The 22,214-nt window shown below is 36.0% G+C and overlaps 1 protein-coding gene across 2 annotated transcripts in view; it reads left to right on the top strand.

Moving 5' to 3' along the window:
* The window catches only part of ITPRID1 (ITPR interacting domain containing 1), a 75,347-nt gene extending 54,302 nt beyond the window's left edge, over window positions 1-21,045 (top strand). For both annotated transcript variants that reach the window (XM_072412137.1, XM_072412138.1), the window contains 6 exons: window positions 10,579-10,655; window positions 11,759-12,952; window positions 15,023-15,150; window positions 16,632-16,743; window positions 17,222-17,455; window positions 18,543-21,045. In XM_072412137.1, coding sequence (XP_072268238.1) covers window positions 10,579-10,655; window positions 11,759-12,952; window positions 15,023-15,150; window positions 16,632-16,743; window positions 17,222-17,455; window positions 18,543-18,575 — 1,778 coding nt within the window. In that variant the 3' untranslated portion in view covers window positions 18,576-21,045. The remainder of the gene's footprint in view (window positions 1-10,578; window positions 10,656-11,758; window positions 12,953-15,022; window positions 15,151-16,631; window positions 16,744-17,221; window positions 17,456-18,542) is intronic.
* Window positions 21,046-22,214: the final 1,169 nt, after the last annotated feature.

The raw sequence follows: 22,214 nt of genomic DNA on the forward strand, positions 1-22,214 counted from the left end.
AATCTCCTCCTACCCCACGTTGCATACTAGCCCAGCCCCCTCTAGCAACACTACCTTTTTCTTAACCCCTTACAAGCTCTGGGCTAGGCCTAGCACCCGGTCATGTAGGCCCTGCGCCTAATTCTTACGGCTACGTGCCTCTCTGTATTGTAAATCTTTCCGTCAGGAACCTTACCTTAGTTACTATTTTTAGTTCCTATGTTTGCTGTTTAAACAGAGGATGGAGATTCAGAAGAACAGTGTTCTTTCATATGCTAAAGCCTTTACTGCCCATTCAGGTTTTGGAATTGACTTTCAAATGATAGGGGGTGGGCTTAGTGCTATGCTAGAATCTATAAAGACAAAAGGCCTATACTGTCATTCCTGACCTCTGTTACTAAACAAACTAGTTGACTGGATGTCATGCTGTTTCAAAGGCTTCAGTACATTCTCAGGTCTTCTGTATTTAGAAAGTCATTAGGGCTGCAGTAAACCAGTTAAATAACATTAAGTAAGGGCAGAAGTTTAATACCCCATATTTTTCTCACCACTGGTTTCTCTAAAAAAAACTGTTTATATATTACTTAGCACTTTAATTATTAGCACATTTGTGTAAAATCTGAAACATCAGCTCAATAGAAGTTTAATCTGAAAATCTATAATTTGATTCAATCTGTCTACCTTTAGAAGGTTATTTTATATTTTCAATTGGCTATCACTCTGTAAAACAGTAGAAGCCTTGTTCATGCTGCTGTATGTTATAATAAAGCGGCAATGTCATATGTTTCATGCTAGATTTAGGTACTGTACATCTGGCCAGCGTCATTTGCCAGGAAGCAGGCAGCTCTGCACAGTCATCTATAGCGATTTGTATGGGGCAGCAGCACGCAGCACGCAGCACAGGCACATTTAACATTTTCTTATATTTGCATGAATGTAATTATGATTAAATTAGGAGTATACATGCAGTGACTTTACAGCTGGCCAGTGAGCAAACCTGGGTTGTTTATTTCAATGAGAGCTACCTTAAAGAAAAATGACAAATACAACATGCTGTTATTTACAAAATGTGAGAATATTTTATGTTGTACAATAAACATTAAACTTTCTTATTAAAAAAATGTTTACCCTGTCCTCTAGTAGGGAAGGACATTATTTTGTGGGCCTGAATTATTGAAGTGGGACTTGCTCCATAGGCATGGTTAAAGAAGTGTGATGTAGTCATAATGAGCATGAATACCAATGTAAAGAGAATTTTACACTCTATTTGCCATTCTGTATATTATCCTGTATATATTATACTGTGCACTGCTGTGTGATACATTATGTACCACAAACTGCCTGCTACATTCCCCAAACTGGAATTTTGTTTTTTTTGAAAGGGGGGATTCAGATTTTCATCCCATCCAGTACACTGGCATACTAATTACCTTCTTGTGTTCTTTTCACAAAAGTGAGGTCACCCCAGTCTCTGTATGGATGCCTTTATCTGCTTTAAGGATAGTGGCTTTTCTTTCCTATATAACAAGTTCCAGGGTTTCGAGCAAATGGCACTTTTGTATTAGACAGGGACAAATGGAGGCTTGAAAAAGGGCATGGCCTGAAATTGTCATCAGTGATACCATCTGTATACTTTTTGCTGATATGGAAATAAATAATTGCTGCAAACCCACTGGACTTTTTTCTACCTATTTTGGATCCTGGGGCTGGATCCTGTTTACGTCCACCATTGTTACTGTTGAAATAAAATGACATTAGTGTTGTATGTTACCGATGTAGAAATGGCATTGGGTTCTCTTGCTATATACTTCCTGCTATATACTTGAGCTAGCAGTAACTATTTAAACCAGGAGACTAACATTGGCAGTAACGTTCTATGTATTTGTTTTGTAACAGGCTTTAACAAACAGTTGAGGGGATGTTAAAGTATACTTATCTGGCATTAACCTAATTCTTGCTGTGTTTCTTTGTGGTCAGCACTCCAAGATTCCATTAGAACAATACCAGAGGCAATAATTAGCTGTATGGTAGCTGCAGCATGCCCTTTATTTATCTTTAGGCTGACTTAAGCTCAGACTTGGCCCATTAAGCATTTTGAAGCATACATATGCCACGGTAAGGAGAAAACCAACAGGTGACTATTCCTTTCTTTTAGAAATGGTCATTACTTACTTTCTATAAACAAAACAAAGGGAAAATATAGATCACAATACCAGTGAGAATACAAAATTCAAAGGTATCTAATAAATTATAGGAAAGCAGTTTTTTTCCTTTCTAATTTCTAATATTGCAGGATTATCAACTGCACTTTACAGTTAAATTTTGCATTTACACTGCCTGATTAAACAAATATTAGTATCAATGGGCTGATTTAGACCCACTGTATCTAATTTATTAAAGCTCTCCAAGGCTGCAGAGGATGCACTTTCATCAGCGAAGCTGGGTGATCCAGCAAACCTGGAATGTATTTCTTAAAAGTAATTTGCTATTTGTTAGCAAATGCTTTCAGTCCTGAACCAGATCCATTCCAGGCTTACTGTGTCACCCAGCTTCACTGAGGAAAATGTTTCCTCTCCAGTCTTGGAGAGCTTTAATAAATCAGGCCCACTGTGGGAGCAGGCATTCCCATGTGATTCCCAGTCACAGGACAGTACTAAACTACCCAGTACTACCCCCATTCATTCTCTTTGGGCTTTTTGGGTGAGATACTACATGTTCTGGGCTATGAGGAAGCAATAATTGCACTGCAACTTCACTGCAAGTCTAACACATAGCTTAACTATGTCAAACACATCATTAATGAAAAACTGTGGTGTTTTATTTGTTTTTGCCTTCAGTTTTATTTGTATATAGCAGTGGGTAAGGCTGCAAAAGAATGTAGACACCCCAGGAACATACTTTAATACAGTTTTCTGAGCTGTGAGAAATAACAGTTTGGCTTTACCCACTTACATGAGTTCTTCATTTGCATGTAACTGGAGTAGACACAACCCCATTATTGCCTTTATTGTACTTATAATATGCGCTTAGTTAGAGGGCCTCTCTATTGGTAACCAATGTCTCCCAGAGCATACCAGTGTAAAATTGCAAATTAATTTGAGTTACTTTCATTTTTCATTACTGACAGAGCTCAAGCCCAATAAGGGTGTTGGGAAATGGTTTATTTCTCCTGCATTGATAAAACAGCAACAATTGTCAAATGCATTAGTTTGTACTGTCTGTTGTGCTGTGCTTAACATATTGGCCCTGATTTATTAAAGCTCTCAGAGACTAGAGAGAATATACTTTCATCAGTGAAGTTGGATGATCTAGCAAACCTGGAATTGATCTGGTCCAGGATTAAAAACATTTGTTAACAAACAGCTAATGACTTTTAGAAAATCCAAATTACTTTTAAGAAATACATTCCAGGTTTGCTGGATCACCCAGCTTTACTGATGAAAGTGTATTCTCTCCAGCCTTGGAGAGCTTTAATAAATCAGGGCCACAGAATCAGAAAGCTCATGATGTTTCTCTCCATGGTATTCTTTTCAACCTTAATGGTTTGGGCACATTTTGTTATCAATAGGGTCAATTTCTTGTATTCACAATCGATTTTCGAACTACTTAGTGCCATTTAATATGCTATCAAGCTGAACAGTTAAACACAAAACTACATCTTTACCAAAGTACTCTGAAACATACTATTATGACTACTTAGCAATAAAATATACAAGGATTTTTACTTCTTGTATGATGTATGAACACATTACTATCAGTCATTTGTACCATTGTTATAAATAAGTAATTGAGCTGGGGAGAAGGGATAATCCTTATTTAATTAAATTCATCTATACTCCCAGGTTGGCAGCAACAAGACATATGTGAGACTAATACCCTCAGTCTGCCTGCATGCATGTGCAATTAAAAAATCACTCTACAGTTGCACTGGCAGTTTAGTGTTGCTTTTGGCATTTACAAATTCTTTTATTTTGTGACTTTTTCACCAAACACATATGCTGAAGCAGATGTTGCTTATTTGTTGTGTATTCGGTTCCGTAGGCACTGGCAGCCGATATCATTGTTCAGCAATGAAGCTCTGCTCGTAGACTTACTTTAGGACCCAGCAACTGTGAATCTGGCTGAGCTGGCAGTGAATATGTTAGTGCTATAGCATATCGCTGGCTGTTTATATCATAAAGCTTACATCGGAATACAAATACAGAAATCCCTTCTGAGCAAAAGAAAACAAGTCAGACAATAGTTATTATTTTCCTGATTGGGGTAACTTTGTTGAGATTCCATCATTCATCTAACTGTATGAATTCGCCAGCATGTAAAAAAATTGAAGCTATTTATTTTTGCTGTGTTTTGTACATAGTATTCTCATTCCATGGTTAATCCAAATTAATATTTATCTTACTGCTTTAGAACTCAAAGCTAGCTCAATATTTTCAGCATGTACAATTTCTAAAAAGTTTACAGACATTAGCAAAATTTGAGGAAACATGAGGTCTCTTCGATATATATAAAGAAAGAAAAAGTTTTTTTCTGAATGAAGGGTGAAGCAGCCAAGTCTTTCACTGGGTGCTATGGGGTGCAACATCCCTACCAAATACCTTTAAATTTGTGATCAGTGGAAAGGCCCTTCAAAAACTTGCCATTTATAGTAGGAGTAATATATTTCCAGATGTGTAAATATCTTAAAGTTTTTGAAACACTAACAAACCAGAATTTTATGTATTCAGGCAATGTCTAGGATAGGCCACACACTTGAAGTAATGCAAAACATGTAGCCCTGCATTAGACCTGCAATGGAGCGTGGATTGTGAAGTTGTAAATGGCTGACTTTTGGTGCTCCATGAAACCAATAAACTTACTCTTTAATCCTCAGCTGATAATAGTGATGTTTTAAATTATTAAAAAATACCTAACATTTAAGTCTAATGAATGAAAGATGTCCTGAAGAAACTAGACATATATATTTTTCCTTTTAAATAAGATGGCAGGAGTTTACCATCCTTGGACCTATTTGCATCCTAAACTGGAAACAATTGATACTCTTTTTACAATAGTGACTGTGTTATCCAGGAAATTTGCTATTTTTAATTAACTGAAATTAAAGAAAAGTAACCAAACAGCATCTAGAAGTATTCTTGGTTGAAGTACAAAGATGACAGATGACATGGGGGCAACTGACAAATAGCGGGGACTGAATATAAAGTTTGACATTAAAATTCCACATGCATCATAAAATTGGCATTCTTTTTATTTTCTCTTAAGGCTTGTTTTGGTTGCAACTTAAAATTTTAGATGTTTACTCATCTTTAGACCCAATGACTAGTGAAGAACAGGACAAACGGGAGGCATTAAAAACCTGAAAGGATCTATCCAAATTTTAAATGTATGTAAATTGTATTGTCTATTGACACATGTTAAAACAACCCTTCAGTTTATTAATTCTCGGATAAAAAAACAAAAGAAACCAAAAATATTATGTGTGCCAGCATCCAATTTTAAGAGGAAATTACCTCAGAAAAGTATTATTAGCATTAAAAGGATTCCTCCCCATTTAGTTTTCTTACACTCTTTTTTCTTACAGTTTTGTAATATTGTATTTTTTTTATCATTTGGTTTAAAGAAAGTTTTCCGCTCTTTCTTTTCTATTTCATCTCTCTTTTCCCTGTTTAAGTCACATTGAGTGTTGGTTTCTTTAATTCTAAATTTGAGTGTTTATCGTGTGAATATTAATCTTTTTATAATTGCTACATAAATGATACTACAATATAAAAGTTTGAATGTTTGTCATACTGCCAAATATACACTAACTACCAACATAATCTTTTCCATGCTCAGAACAGGCAGGTATTTCTTGCTGTTTTCTAAAGTGAACCTGTAGGTATAAAATCAAATTTTTCATTATTTTCAAATTTTTATAGAGTAAAAGCTACCAGTTTCAGTCCATGGGATTGATTTATTAAAGCTCTCCAAAGCTGGAAAGGATACACTTTCATCAGTGAAGCTCAGTGATCCAGCAAACCTGAAATGGATCTGGTCTAGGGTTCAAAGCATTTTGCTAGCAAAGAGCAAATGAAGTTGGAGAAATCCATTCCAGGTTTGCTGGATCACCCAGCTTCACTGATAAAAGTGTATTTTCTCCAGGACTGAAAAACTTTATTAAATGAAGCCCACTTGATCAGAGCTGTTGATCCTATTAATTTTGGCAAATCTGATTAAGACCTTTTTGGTTTTTATTGGCTCTGACACAGTGTTAAAATATTAGTCCACTGAGGTCTTCCTATAGAAAATGTGTCATTTTACCAAACTCTAACCTAATGACAGTAAAGAAGTTATGTTAAAATAAAACGGTAAAAAAAAAAAAAAAACGACATTGATATTAAAAATGTAAAAAATGTTGACTCCATGTAAAGTAACACGTAACATGTAATAGGTATGGCAACAGTTTTGAGCACAAGAGTTTTGAGTGAAGGACATGTGAATTGTGTGTAAGAAATATAAATAGATTCCAAAGATAAATGCTATATAGTGCCACTTTTTGTCATAGCCAAAATTAAGGACCTTTAAAATCCACCCAAAAAAAAAAGGTAACATAATAAACCGTATATGAGATTTGAGCTTTTAGCTATTGGGCTTACATAAACATTACTTTGTCAGCCTTTCAATCATCAATTTTATATAACATGTTCTTAATTTGAATTGAAAACGTCCAAACATCTCTTGTTTACTTAAGGTGTTTAGTTTTCAAAAACAGACCCGAGGCCTGGAAACCCCACGAGAAACAAATATGAACAAAGCCAGATACCTAAGGGATAAGTAACAAATGATGATGAATAATGCTTTACAAATAATAATTTTACATTTCAGTCCAACTGCCCTTGTTTACACCTTTTAATTATAAGTACATTTTTTCACTTCATTCACTTTTGTCATTTTATGCACTTTATGGTCGCTGCCCCATTTTCTATCAAGGAAGGTCCCAAGCCCAAAGTTAGCTATTTTAGGTGAATGTGATACAGGGATTTGGTGTAATGTTACATTATTTGGATAAGTGCAATAAAGGTAAATAAAAATAATAAATTAGTATTAGCATAGTCTTAGTCTTTAAGGTCCCATTCTTAAAAAAGGAATTTTGTTGTGAGTTACAATTATTACAATAAAACCACCAATAGAACAAAAGTTGATTGATAGTTTACCTTAAAGATGCAATTGTTTTATTTTTAGTGTATACTGTGTTATTACATGTTTTTGTAGTATCCTAAATGGACTCTCTGCTTCCACTTTAGTCAATGGTGTCATTCGGATTCACTGATGGAGAGTTTTAACAAATCAGGCCCAATGGCTTACTCACTCCACCCAACCTGGTAGATGGACAATAAAGTTGAACTAAACCTAAAAATATAAACAAAATGCAAGCAGTGGGTACTTTTGCAGACATGCCAGACTCTGCCTCTTCTGTAGAAAAAAACTAACCTACCTGTTTGCAGGTATTTCACTAAACTTATTTTACCCTGGCTTCATCCGGACTCAGGATTTTCGACTATCTTGTTTTGCCATGCCAATATGACATATCTGCCTCGCAAGCACACAAAAGTTAATTATTTCCCGATGTGCAGTTCAGTGTATACGAGTATACGCTAAATTTCATTTCTAGACTCTGGCTAAATCTGGGCATAACTCATAGGTGAAGACATACACAAAAGACATAAATTAAAGCCAAAAGTTTTTTCCAGAACGTGCAGAAATTTCTTATGTATGTTATGAAGACTGTGAACAGGCAGGTAAACAGACATAGCATATCCCTTCTCCCTAATGAACCTGTCTGCTTGCAATTTTTAGGTTAAGTTTCACTTTAAGTACAAAGCTGTGCTTTGTGATGGAAAGGGTAATAAATGTCATAAAATCCCTAATGATTAAAAATACTAGGTATATCTCCAGGCAGTAGCAGAAAATCTGGGCGGTAAATATTGTCAGAAAAGTAAGTAATTGTTGATAACACTGCTTCATGTAAAGTGACCTGTTAATTTATAGCCTAATTAATGGATAAAAATCAGCAAAGAATCTGCTATGGTAATGCCTTAACATTGCCTTAAACTACGCATACCTAATAAACAGTATCATCCATGCCATACTCAAATTACAAATGCAGTTCTGCTGCCATCAAGTGGATTTTTACTATATACCAAGGAAAATACTTCTATATCATTCAGTACTGTATTACTTTTTAGGTTACATTCGGCACATCTACAAACAAGGTTTTTCCTTCTCTTTAAAAGCAAATATTCTGCAGGAATTATTCCAAGCTTTATTACAGACGCATTGTCAAAATTGTGACCTTAAGCCAGCAAAATGTTCTGCCATTCAAATTAAAATGTTTTAATTGTATTGAAACATCAATGCAATCAAAGCGGAATTAAACTAAAAAAAAAAAAAAATCACTCACCTTTACTTCCGCAGATCCCTCAATCCCTGCGGAGGTTTCCTTCCCACGCTGTCCTGTTATTCGTCTTCATCCCAGTGTGCAGGAAGTGCCGGGCACCGACATCACCTTTCTTCTTCTTGGTTCTGCCTACGTCACCCAACCACGCACTGCACAGGAGCGAGATAGGGTGATGTAGCCTGCAGTAAATGGCGAAAAAAAAGTGTCAATCTCACTGTGGGCGTGAAATCAAGCATGTGCAGAAAGAGCAACTATTGCTTCTTGGAATGCGTGACGTGGGTATCCCAGGCTCTGCACTTCTATTTTGTCTTTATCGACGTGTAGACGTGAAGGGGAGGTGCTTTACCCTTTTTTTTTTTTTTTTTTTTAAAAGGAATTTGACCCCCCCCCCAAAAAAAAAAAAAAAAAGATTATTACTTTCGTCATCTACCTTTTTTTGTTAAGCAAAATTTTAGTTTAGGTCTTTAAAGTCCATAATCTGCTTTGGGGTAATAGCAATTTAGTGCAGACCTGTTTTTCGAGCCTGTTGAAAAACAAACCGAATGGCATTGTACACTGAATGGCACTTACACTTATATCCTGCTGCTTTGCTACCACTAAAGAAATATGTTGAAGAATGAGTTTTAACAATAGGCTGAAGAATCTGCTATATCCTAAATAAAGGCGATCAAGATGATTCTGCTCGGATCAGATAAAAAATTTAATTCAATGTCGAAATTCATACTTTAAAAAAAAAGTTTAAAATAGCCTAGATTTGTCTATTTTAACTTTTTAGAGACCTATGCTATACCACTGAGCGATGTGCTCAGCCAATTTGGCCGCAGGACTATGACAGCTGTCAGCTGGGCGGAGTTGTGTCCTTGTTTAGCCAATAGCCAATCGAGGAAGCAGCTGTGTTATAGCTGTCATCATCAGGTAGCCTACTATATGTGTCAAAAACAGTTTAGTATTGTTGGATCAGAACTCAAATGAAAGAGTGACAGTGCTTAAATTCTGAAATCAGGGTTGGAATCGACTTTAAACACCTCTACTTTTAAGAAACCTCTCCAGTGGTGGCTGTGCAAAGCTTCCCCATAACCTGGCTAAATGAAAGTAGGGAGCCTGCTGATCATGGTAGGTGTAAGGGGACCACATTTATTACTTAAGATGAGGTACAAGGTCTCATTAACATTTTACTCAGCAAACAGGACAATGACAGATTAACAATGCTACAGTATATGTAAATAGCAAAACTCTATCATTTCTTTTTTAAAGACTATGTTTTCTCTAGCACTGAATATTCATGTAAAAAACTAGGGATGAGTGAAAATGCAGCTTACATTCTCGTGAAAACTTCCTCGAAGTTCCAATGGGTTCACAAAATTTCAATGGGTTCGGAAATCCAGGAAGTCACTAGAAGAGGATTGCCGCGGCTGCATTTATAAATGCAGCCGTGGGAATCCTCCTTTCAGTAAAGGTGATCCCCGGGCACCACAGGTCAGAATGAGGGCAAGCCCTCATTCTGACCTGTAGTGCCCGGGATCTTTTACTGAGAGGAGGATTCTCACGGCTCCATTCAAAAATGCAGCCGCAGTACTCCTCCTCCAAGAGTGAGTCATGTGGCTTGCGTTTATGAATGAACGCGTCTGTGGGAAAAATCTGGGGATTTTTCCCACACTGCATTCATTCATGAGCAGCCAGCGAGACTTACACTGTGTTCCTGGATAGAGAAATCCTATCCAGGAGCACATACTACAGGGCTGCAACAGCAATCAGGGGAGCGGAGCTGTCAGTTCCGCTCACCTGATTGGTCTTGTAGGTCCCAAAAATTCGGTCTTGCAGGCCGAATTTACAAAGGCCGTTCTCGCCTACATGTTTGGTAAGCGAGAACAGCCCAATTTGTCGCGAGAGCAAATTTAATAAATTCGCTTGCTCATCCCTAGTAGAAACCAATGACCAGGGTGGCATGTGCAGATAAGCTCTTTTGCCTTGTGATTCTGGGAATTACATCTTTTTACTAAGCCCCCATTCTGCATGAAGTTTGGTATTCCATTGTTAGAATATTGATTGGTTAATCAATTTGCACCCAAAACTGAGTATTAGACCATATTGTTCTAATTTGTAAGTCACAGTGGAATGTTTAAGTGCTAAAAAAAATGAAACATTGATCATATGTTTTTTAGAAATGAAAAGAACAAACAGCTGCCAGTCTGATAGCAGTGGTTTTCAGGAGGATCCACCAGAACCTTTACCTTTAAAGGTAAGATAATTTATGTTTTTTTCTCACTGCTATATCAGGAATCAAAAGATTTTGTGACCCACTGACTATGAGGATATCTAAAACTTTATTAAAGACAGATATTGGCTGCTGTGGCTATTCAAATAATATGATCTTTATCCTTTTACTGATGGCAGGCAAATACCTTCTTTTTTAAGAAAGCTTTTCTGTGCTCCACACTGGCAGGCTTTCTGGTCACTTTAAAGCAATATTCGACTCATATCCCTTCACTGCCTTGCCAGAACTTCATCTGGTCTAGAGATTTTTAGTCTGAGATCTTTAAAGGAAAAGGGAAGTCCCCCCCCCCCCCCCAAAAAAAAAAAAATTAATTATAACTATATTTTTTAATGTGTCATAACTTTGCAGTTCTGAGAACAAAAGATGTAGGGGGCAATTTACTAAAGGGAATGTTAAATTACCAAGGAATAATCTACCTAGCTTAATGAATGTTGTTCATTTTGCAAAGATTACCCAAGCACCAAGGAAATCTAAAATAAACAAGATTTTTCCTTGCACATGATCAAGTGATGGAAATCAGCAGAGCTTCATCTTGTTTACAAAGCTAAGTAGAATATCCTTTGCAAGGGCACAACTCATTATGCCACGTGAACAAGATATATTTCTTTAGTAAATCAGAACTGTAGAGTCTATCACTTGTGACACATGCCTAGGGTAGCATGGACCGTATCTACATAGAACAAAACCCAACATTTCTGAAAGGACAAACTTGGTAAAGTGAAACCAAATGCTTTGACGTGGGTGCTTCCATCTTTTTATGGTCCTCTTCCAGCTGTCAGATATTCAGTCATTTTAATTAGCCAGGCCAGGATGATGTAACTCATGCACATGAGTATGGGAGTTCTTTCAGGATCCCAAGATACTGAGCACATACTAGCATTGTGCCCTGACCTGCTCAGCTCAGTGTATTTAGAAAGTAAGTTTGGGAACAAGCAGGTAAGCATGATTTATTGGAGAAGGGGCAGTGCACTAAAATCCCCACCTGCTTGAAATTTGTAATGTGGAACCTAAGTTCTGCTTTAAATTTCCCACAATATTGCATGATATGTTTTTTCCTTGTTTTACAGAATCTGCATGGAAGTTCAGACAGCATTGATAGCCAAGTGACTCTACATGGGAAAAGTAATTCTTCTGACTTTCCAGATATCAGTGAAGAATATGATGACGTTGATGATTGTGCTGCTCCCCTGGTGACTGAGAATACAGTAACGTCCAAAGACTGCAGCCATCAGATAGGCAAAAAAACATTCAAATCATTATCAATGAACACTGAAAATGGTGATGACATATTTCAAAGTTTTGAAAGTCACAATGAACATGCTGACAATCTGAAGGGCATTGACAAGCAGATTTCAATACCAGAAGATACTGAGAATGAAATGAAGGAAATTACTAATAATGCAAATAACCTGCAGGATGGTGAACTAGCAGACCAGATGGAAAACAGACAAGCAGAATCCCCAGTGTCCTCTGAAGTGGAATACCCAGTTTATATCACACATTATTTAACTGATATCAAGGAAGTTATTACTGAAATTTCTAGTGACACAAATGATGATCAAGACTGTTTTGAGGGTCATGTAAGTGATGTTCAGGTTAAAAGTGATAGTGAGAGTAATTCATTTGCAGATGATGAGTGTTCATTGGTATCATCATGTGTGAAATGGACTTCAATGAGTGGTTCACAAAGCTTGAGTTTTCACCTGCAGACACCTCCTGGGTCTGTAGATTATTCAGATCAGGAGCTACACCACTGCTACCAAGACAAAAAAAGTACATTCCAAACCGAAATTAATACAAATATTTATAAGTCTGTAACCATACAGATGTCTTCAAACTTACAAGATCAAAGTGATTGCACCAGTAGACAACACTCGTTGTATAACACAAACAATAACAGAAATGAAGTCCACACTTTGTTTACTTGTGTGGCTGGTAGAAAGGATGCATTTAGTCAGACTGAAATAGGGTGGCTGAATGAATGTTATACTAACAATCACTGCTGTCATCAAAGAAACCACTTTATCACTGAGTCACTCTCATTCGACACGGGTATGTGGGGTCACGATCGCTTCTCACATCCAGCACCTAATATTGCCTGCTGTCATTGCTGCCACTGTCATCACTGCTGTGTATCAAGATGTCCATCAATGTTCAGACACAATGTACCCAACAGGCCTAGTTCTTCTAGCATCAATATAGAAAAGGAACTTTCAGACACGCTGAGCTTGTTGAGGGAATCACTTATGAGTATATCTCTGGTATGTATATGATTGTTTTTTTTTATTTTACTTATATTGCATGACTTGAACATATGTGTTTTGTGAAACTAAAGCATAACTCTAGGATATTTCAAAGAATAATTTGCATGAACCCCACCCCATACACACAAGGGTTAAATACTCACGTAGTTTATTAATTTACATGCTGTAATTACATAGTAAGTCAAGTTGAAAAACGACAGAAGTCCATCAAGTTCAACCACTAGGGAGATAAACATATCCCAGATATAAAACCCTTTAAGACATAGTTGGTCCAAAGGAAGGCAAAAAAAATCCCTGGTACAAATTTCTTCAACGGGAAAAATATTCCTTCCTGATTCCATGAGGCAATCGGATGTTCCCTGGATCAACAGTCACTGTTGTTTTTACTCTAAATCCTTAATACTCAGTTATATTCTGTGCTTCTAGAAAAACATCCAGCTTTTTCTTAAAGTAATCTATAGTAGTTGCTGAAACTACTTCCTGAGGGAGCCTATTTCACATTTTTACAGACCTTACAGTGAAGAATCCCTTCCTTATCCGTAGCTTAAACTTCTAGTAGAATAAGGTATATTGCTTGTCTTATCCTTTTACTCTCCTCCAATTTGGGATGTAGGAGACCCTTCAATGTCCTCATATATAGTGCAGGACTCCCGGTCCTGCATTGATGGTATCATAAAGCCAATGACCAGCAGGCAGAGAGGCTAAGGGCGTTGAAGTTTGAAGTAAAACTCCTGGTCCAAGGAATAAAGCATGTATTACCGCTTATTCCTCTACAAACCCTTGCAGTGTGTATTTTTAATAATGACTTTCTACAAAATTTATATAACATACCAATACAACTTTTCATATTACATACAGTTCACATAAAAATAGGTTTTATGGTTCAGTGTAAGATAAACAATTTTAGGAAAGAAAACATATTTAGATTTCAATTCAGTTTTTGCTTATAATTAGGCTGCAAAAAGCGTAAACATCATGCAAAAGCCAGCTATGCTTCTAAATTACCTAGTAGAACTTGTGTAACATCCAAGAAAACCAAACATTAACAAGACAAATTATAATAGCAATTTAACTGAGAACAAACAATGTATGAAAGAAAAGTAATGAAAAGACTACATGTGTCTGAAAAATTCAGTTCCAACAGTAATATTTTGTAATAATTTACACTAATCATCATAAATGCTTTGAGAATTTCACTTCTTCAATTTTGACCTTTGGACTCCTATATATTTCTGGTAAAACTATTAATGACCAGGAACTCGCATATGGCAAGGAGAAGTGTAAATTTCTGTCCTGAATACTTTTTGTCTAGGAAGTAAAGTTCGAAAACAGCCTGTGAAAGCTGCACTTTTAATAACATGTCAGCAGTAATAGATCCTAATTCCATCTTCAAAAGGTTCTCTTTGAAAAATAGATATAAAAAACAGGTGAAAATAACTTACCGTTGTTATTAATATTAGATATATCAGTAATCTTGTTAGTACAAGGTTTATGACAAAGGTGTTGACAAGCTTAATAGTGGAATTTAGCAATTGCTGTGCTTATATGTTATGCAGCTCTACAAATTCCAATAGTCTTATCTCTAACTGCCTCCTAAATTTATCCAAATTCATGTTTTTGGGATGTGCAAACACAGAGAGAACATATAAACTCCAGGCAGATAGTGTCATGGCAAAGATTCAAACACAGGACCCTAGTCCTACAAAGGCGAGAATACTAGCCACTGAGCCAACCAGGCTTCATTTTTAAACAATGTTTTGTGTATATGAAATCAGTGAAGATTTTATATAATTTAAGGAATATCTAGAAAAGAAAATGAGGTCAAACGTTGTAACTTGAAAACGTTTGGTATCACAAGATTCGGTGATATCACTATCAAACTACATCTTGTTCTCTATAGCAAGATTGCCTCCTCCACAGTGCAGAACAAAGCATGGTAGTTATTCATCTTAATACCTTGATCATGTCTTAACTGTTAAACCCATACGCTTCTCCCTGTAATGTCATCATTACAAATCATTACTGAAAGCCTGGCTGTGTCCTATTTATCTGTACTTACTTTATTAGACTAGAGATGGTGACATGGAGAACATGAAAAAAGCATGTCAGACGTATCGAGAGAAGCTTTTAGAAATTGAGCAACGTTTGATAGAGCAACAAGCTGGCTGTTTTAATATCCTTACAAGCGAAGAAAGGTAAGTCAAATTCATACTGCCTAGATTTTGAAGCACTTTGGAAATCTCTTATACACCAGGATTTAACTTGATATTTCCCATCTACTCATTTGTAGAGTTTGAATTTTTAGTTATGTGATTCCTAAACTCTAATAATTAGCTTATCATGCATTATGACCTTGTATACAGTTCAGTCCTGTCAAGTCCTTACCATCTATAACATGTTTTAAATGAAGAAAGCTTTAAATCTGTATGCATTATACTCGTAATACAAAAAAAAACGTAGTTAAGCAACAAATACTATAAACCACTATTTTGACTTCTCACGCTGCAAAAGATAATTCACTTAGCTTAGTGATTGAGGTAAGGCTCTGTTACATTTGCCATCCAATCATGTTCAAGAAAAAATCACGTATTCTTCTACCACATTGATAATTCTCATTGCTAACTGATCAGCCTTTACCCTTTTTTAGTAACCAACCCAATGTTTTATTCACCAAAAGGAATAAGAAAAAAAAATGTTTGAAGCACTATACATTTTGCAAGTTTGCAGTAACTGTACAAGAAAGAAATACCAATGCTGTATTTAGAGAACATTACTAGTTAAAATATTTACTTAACAATTCGATTACAATTCAAATAAAAAATAATTTTATAATAATACAAAATGGATTCAGAACAAATGTAGTTAGCTTAATTTGAGCTGTAATGTCATCTAATTGTTTAATTCGTGGTGTAACTTCTAGCCCATAATGACAAAACTAAATAATATTAGATATATAAGTATTTTTTAAATAATTAGGTAATTCATAATTTGCATCATAAACTGAACTAATTTAACTCACAGCTAAATGTTATGTAAAGGAAAAAAAAAATAAAACCCATGTGCACATTTTCCTGTGTATTGTCTATTTAACGTGCAAGTCAAGAAAAATATCTATTGACGAGCCAGAAATGCACTTAGCTGCTATTGTGGATTGGCAACACATAACATTTACTATGAGTTTTTCCCAGATCAGTTTTGCTAAACTACCTAGTCACTCCCACAATCTGATCTTTAAAATAAAAAGAGTTATCATTCTGAAGGCCAAAATAAGGTAGGCCCTGCCATCTTAGGAAATGGCATAGATTAGTTATTCAAATATCTGTTCCTAGTGCTCACATTGCTTATGATATATGTCTTTTTCAGACTTTTTCAGGCTCTGAACACCCTGCCATGACTTTCTCACAGAGCCATCTACTGTTTAAGTAACCCATTGTAACTAAGTACACAATATTTTAACCCACAAAAAAAGACTAAATTGAGCGGTGGTAGGCACATTTTGCACCCTAGCTTTACACTTGTGTCAATGTAGTTTTCCTGTTTTTTTCCATGTAGGATTAGGTACCCTAATTTATATTCGGATTGGTTTATATTTATGTATATTTGGTATACAGTATTTCACATTTTTCAGACTAAGTCTGGCAAGTGCTTGACTTGATGTTACATGTTTTGGTTTTAGGGAGAAAATTAGAAGACTGCATTTGTTACGTCGAGATGTTCTTAAAGAGGCAACAGAATTAGAATTTAACTTGGATGAAAGAGCACGCAGTGTTAAAGAAGCAATTTCTGTGGTATGTCTGCTATTAATGTCATAAAGCATTGCATATTAAAAATAATTTTTTGTTTTTTGTCTAAAAGTGTAGCTACTGTCCCACATGATTTCTTGTATGAATTATTTAGACATTGTATTGTCTTTTCCAGTATCTATCCACTCATCCACTCAAGCGTTGTCCACTCATTTTATACTTATTTGTATTTTAATGTGGCCACTTCATTGACTAGTAGGAAAATTTAGGAGGTAAAAGTACATATGTTATAACATTTTTTTTAATTTCTTAGTAAATATAGAGGAAAAATTGTAGATTTATAGATAAAAAAGTGATTTTTTTTTATTCTAATCTGCAAACAATATACCTGATTGCATTATATATTATTGGTGTATTTGATTTAGGAATGGGAGATATTAGAAAATGTGCAACTTTTGTGGAAGGCAATTTTTACACTATATATTTACATTGGCTCATTTTATGTGAATTTTCCTACACACAGCAACTTGAACAAGTTTTGGAGGAACAGTCCAGGCTCTATTCTGAACTTGATTTTTGTGACTTGGAACCAGAAAGCAATGTATATAGACGTGGGAGAAGTCTTCTGAACAAAAGCCAAAGTGTTCCTTCAAAGTCATCTTTGAATGTTCCTGAAGAAGGCCTTGAAGTCAGGACTAATTTAATGGAAGCAGGCATGCACACACAGAAAATGGACTTTAATACTATTTTACAGAATGTAAGTTATTATGATTATAACACGTTGCAGAATACATAGTTAAGATCATTTTTGACCGTATGCTTCATATTAAAAGTTCAGTATTGATATTCAGTCTCCACAATCTAAAGTGATTTTTTTTTCTGGGTAGCAAATGATATCCAGCAGGAAAACCAAAAAGGCTGCTGCACACATTTAGGCAAACAGCAAGGGATTGGTGGAAAAGCTTAGGAAATAACTGTATATTGTGTGAATAATAATAACTGTGTTAAGGTGTTAATTTATAACGGAGAGTAATTTGCTGCACCCTCATTTTGTAAAAATTGCACTGGGGTAGTTGGAGAACCAAGCCACATAAAGTATAGACAAAAAGAGTGCCTGGAATATGTAAGAAAGTTGAGCTGCACATGTGAAGCATCAGCTTTGGTTGCTGGCTTTCCTTGCGTGTGCCTGGAATAGAATAACTCCATTGTGCGCCTTCGCAGGAGTTACATCACCCAAGCACAGCCAATCAAAATGGACAAAGATCATTGCTGGGCAAAAAAAGAAGAAAAGATGGAGGCACCCAGTGAGAGAGTGCAAAGGGCCACAGGGTTTAGTTCTGCTTTAATAAATGGTGTGATTTAATGAAAACTAGAAGCTATGTAGTCTAATAATCTGCTTGGGAAGAATGCAGAATCCACCCTGTTTCAGGATTTTTGGTCCAGCAGTGAAAATTGTATATTTTTTTTATAAATAATCAAGTGGGAGGTGTTTCCAGGACTTCCACCAGTATTGCAATTAGAAAGGCAATTTATTAGGAAAGGTAGATTGCACTTAAATGTCAGACAATCTTACTAACATGCAATACTATGACAAGTGGTGTTCGTTCTACCTGTCTTTAAACTTCACTTTTTGGAGCACTTAAGCTATTTTTCACATTATGTGTAAAGACTGGCTATTTTCTGAATATACTGACTTTATATACTGTACTTTACTGTACTGTACTATACTGAACTAAAATGTTAAATTGATCAAGCTTTAAGAGTAAAGTACAGTATACATATATTGCTTCTATCTTGTTCATGCAACAACACATTATTTTACATAAACATGTATTTCTTTGTAGATCAAGAAAACCTTCAGAAGCTTAAACAACTGAAAACGAAGAAGAAAATTAAACCATGAAGTGACTTATTATACGTCCTTTTTGTGGATGTCACATACATGTACATCTATGCACATCTACATGGGAAGACTGTCTGCACATGTTATAAAAATGTGTTTGGGAATAACAGACAGTGTAAAAAACAACCAGGCAATCTAAGTGCTGAGAATACACATACAACTGTGCAGTAAGTCTGTGCAGACTGATATACAGCAAGAGAAAGAAACACTAAAACTCTATAACTAGTACTAGGTAGGATATATAAAAAAATGAATTTGTCAACAGGGAAAACAGGCATTACCTACAGATTTTTGGTGACATTCCCAACAATTTAACGTCATTAGGATGATACCTTGCTAGCCTAAAACAGCCTTTCTCAACCTTTTTATCTCTTAGGAACATTTGAAAAGGTTTGGGTCTTAGGAAGAATGCTCCCCCACTGTAGTGGGTAGAATAACACCTATATAAACACCTAAAAACTTAATTATGTCATGCTGTTGTTGCTACCAAGTAGTGTTGGCCCCAGAACTTTGCAGGCATCATTGAATAGTGAAAGGTTAATCAGCCAGAGTTTAACCCTCCAGCAACCTCTTGAGGAACCCTGGTTGAGAATGGCTGGTCTAGAATAAAGGTTTACAATGTACTAGAACAGTGTAGAAAAACTTGCCTGAGCGTGATATTTCTCCCTCCAGAAAAAAAAAACAGGTTATGTACACACTTGCCTAACTTTACTGCCCTATTTGGATGTCAATGTATCTCTTAAAAGAGAAGTCCTGCCTAATAGGAAAACTGATCAAAAAGAAATGAAAACATGTAAAATGGCCAGGCTGAGCAAAGACCCTTATTCTACTACTTTCTATTACCAGCTTCTGAAGTGCATTTCAATGGAGATGAGCACATTTGTCCTCCCCTCTCCATAGAACATAACAAAGCTATGTGTACAGCTCTTGTTTATTCACCTGTCACTGGAAACGATCACATAAGGATGTTTCCAGCTACAATCATCTGACATCCATTAAATGTCTGTACAGGGCTTAAAAGTTACATTCTCTCCATATGATGTTATCAAGGCAGCACTAAACGTAGGAATGTAATGGGTTATTATAGGAGAGGGAGCAGTGGCAGAGAGTTGTTTGAAAAAGAAGTAGAGGGTCATTGTTTTATGCAGTCATGTTTTGTCTACAATTTTACAATGTTTTTAAATCAAAATAAAAAAAATCTGTCTAGTGTGGCTTTCAATTTTAAAAATTCCTAATATATTTTTAACAAGATATACACGCAATCATGGTTTTGGGCCCTAAAGAGGGGTGGGGGAAAGAATACATTTTACATTTTTTTCTGGAATGATCATTTAACAACATGTATGTGTGTCAACCTATTGAATGTTATTAGTTTATTACCTTACTTTTATGATTTTGACCACTTTGTATCTGGATATTTAGTAAATCACTAATACTAAAGGCGTGCTGGACAACAGTGTGTAGACGTGTGTAACCCACATATGTTTATGCACATTATTTTGACAATTTATGCTGCAGATGTGTGTTTTTACTATAGTAACTTTGATAATAGACATACATACAGAATAATGTTTAACTATTAACTATATTGTTTGTACTGGTTTGTCCACAATAACCTCCTGCCAGCGTGCTGTGGGAATGGATCTTTCCTTTGTGTGGAAGCAGCGGTGACTCTGCAAAGGTCCATTACACCCTTTGTGGTGTAAGGACTAGGGATCTCTAATCAGCAAGAAACATGAGCATGTTGACCCTCTGAAGAGAGACCGCTTCCACACACAGAGCACCGGGCTGTGGCTGTTTTCTAAAGAAAATAGGCTTTGTTACTTTGTACATCTTTCATTTTGATGCATATGGAATGTATTTATTTTTTTTCAAGTGAATTCTCGGTTGGGCTAAAGAGTTGTTTGTGGGCTAAAGAGTTGTTTGTAGGCTAAATTGCACTGACAAAGCACACTCCTTCTGTTTACTTGCTTCATGACATAGAACAGAGTGGACATATTTATAGATCTTATGTAGTATTGACTGGATACAATTCAGACTTGCACCACAGTCACCTTGCAATATGTTTCCTAACATTGCAGCACTGCCACTACATAGATGTTTATTAATTTATATTGCACTGTACAAAGCTAACTTATTCAGAAGGGAGTAATCCTACTAAGCTAGAGCAAAGGTGGTCCTCAATCTCAAAATATTACTTATGTTTTTAGAAATGTGATCAGAAAGGTTAATACAGTTGTTTTACTAAAATATCTAGTATAATAAAAGTAGAATTGTATTACAAAAACCGAGAAATATCTGTATCTGTTGTCATTTAATTACACAATGGTAACACAATTTTATAAGCTTGTACAGAAATGGGTGACTACAATACTGCCAATAAGATAAAATATAATAGATTGCTATAAAGAAGACAAAATGCAATAAACAAATTATTTACTTAATTATAGTGTGAAAGCTCTATTTAATTCTATTTTTTCAAGTGTATGTAGCAGCTAATGTAGTTAAATTAATTCAAATACTATTTGTTACACACACCTCAAAAATGTACAGTACTTCCTCTTTGGAGGTTATTTTCAGGATCACACTAAAACTGAAAATACAACTATTAAAATATTATCAGGTGTTTTTTAACCAATAAGCTGTTGGGGTAAACAAGAAACTGCCAAGGAGAGTTAGGGAACTTGGAAATACCCAGTGCCGACTTTTGGGAAACCACAGGCATAATAAAAAGAGAGAAGACTTGTCAAGGATCAGACAGTAGGCCTGATTTTTTGAAGCTCTCCAAGACTGCGGAGGACAGACTATCAAGGGGGAAACAGGTTACTTCAGCAAACCTGGAAGGATCTCATCAAAACTCATTGGTATTAGTTGGCAAATGTTTGCAGTCCTGAACCAACCCCATTCAAGGTTCCTGCATGATAGTCTAGTCTATCTTCTTCAGTCTTTAGGAACCTTATTACATCAGATTCAATAATGGAGGCAACAATCAAATAGGGGGAGGTATCATATGTGTAGAAAACACAAGGCACAGGTTGAGCCAATGTAAAAAAAAACATCTTCTAATTTGGTTTGTAGGTAGATACTACAATCAGGCAAATCATTTTAGCATCTGAATTTGGTCAGCTGAACTCCAGGCTTACCCTTTTTTCACATTTGTAGATAGTACTTTCATGTGCTGAAATGGGTTGGTCCCATTTCCCTTGATGCTGCTACTTCCACACAAGAATTAAAAGCTGCAGCTACCTACCTTTTTTGCGGATATACGCCTGTCCTCAATAATCAGCTCATGGACAGCATCGCAGGTTGCCGGGTCAGTTTGGGGGTGCCCACTGCGGGGCTCATCTTCAACTGTGAAATGCCCAGTCTTGAAACGAGATATCCATGTTTTGACAGTGTTGTAGGAAGGACACTTTTCCCCCAGTGTTTGTGACATCTCAGTGTGAATGTCCTTTACTGACTTTCCCTGTAGAAACAAAAACTTAATGACGGCCCGTAACTCTAACGACATGAAACTTGCTTGTGCCTGTGCCATCACAGCTTCTCACTAAAAGAAAAACAATTTTAATCGCAAAGACCTGATATTTGCATAGTTACATACATACATAAGATA

Source organism: Pyxicephalus adspersus, chromosome 5, assembly GCF_032062135.1.
Source record: "Pyxicephalus adspersus chromosome 5, UCB_Pads_2.0, whole genome shotgun sequence".
In the NCBI taxonomy this organism is placed as follows: Eukaryota; Metazoa; Chordata; class Amphibia; order Anura; family Pyxicephalidae; genus Pyxicephalus; species Pyxicephalus adspersus.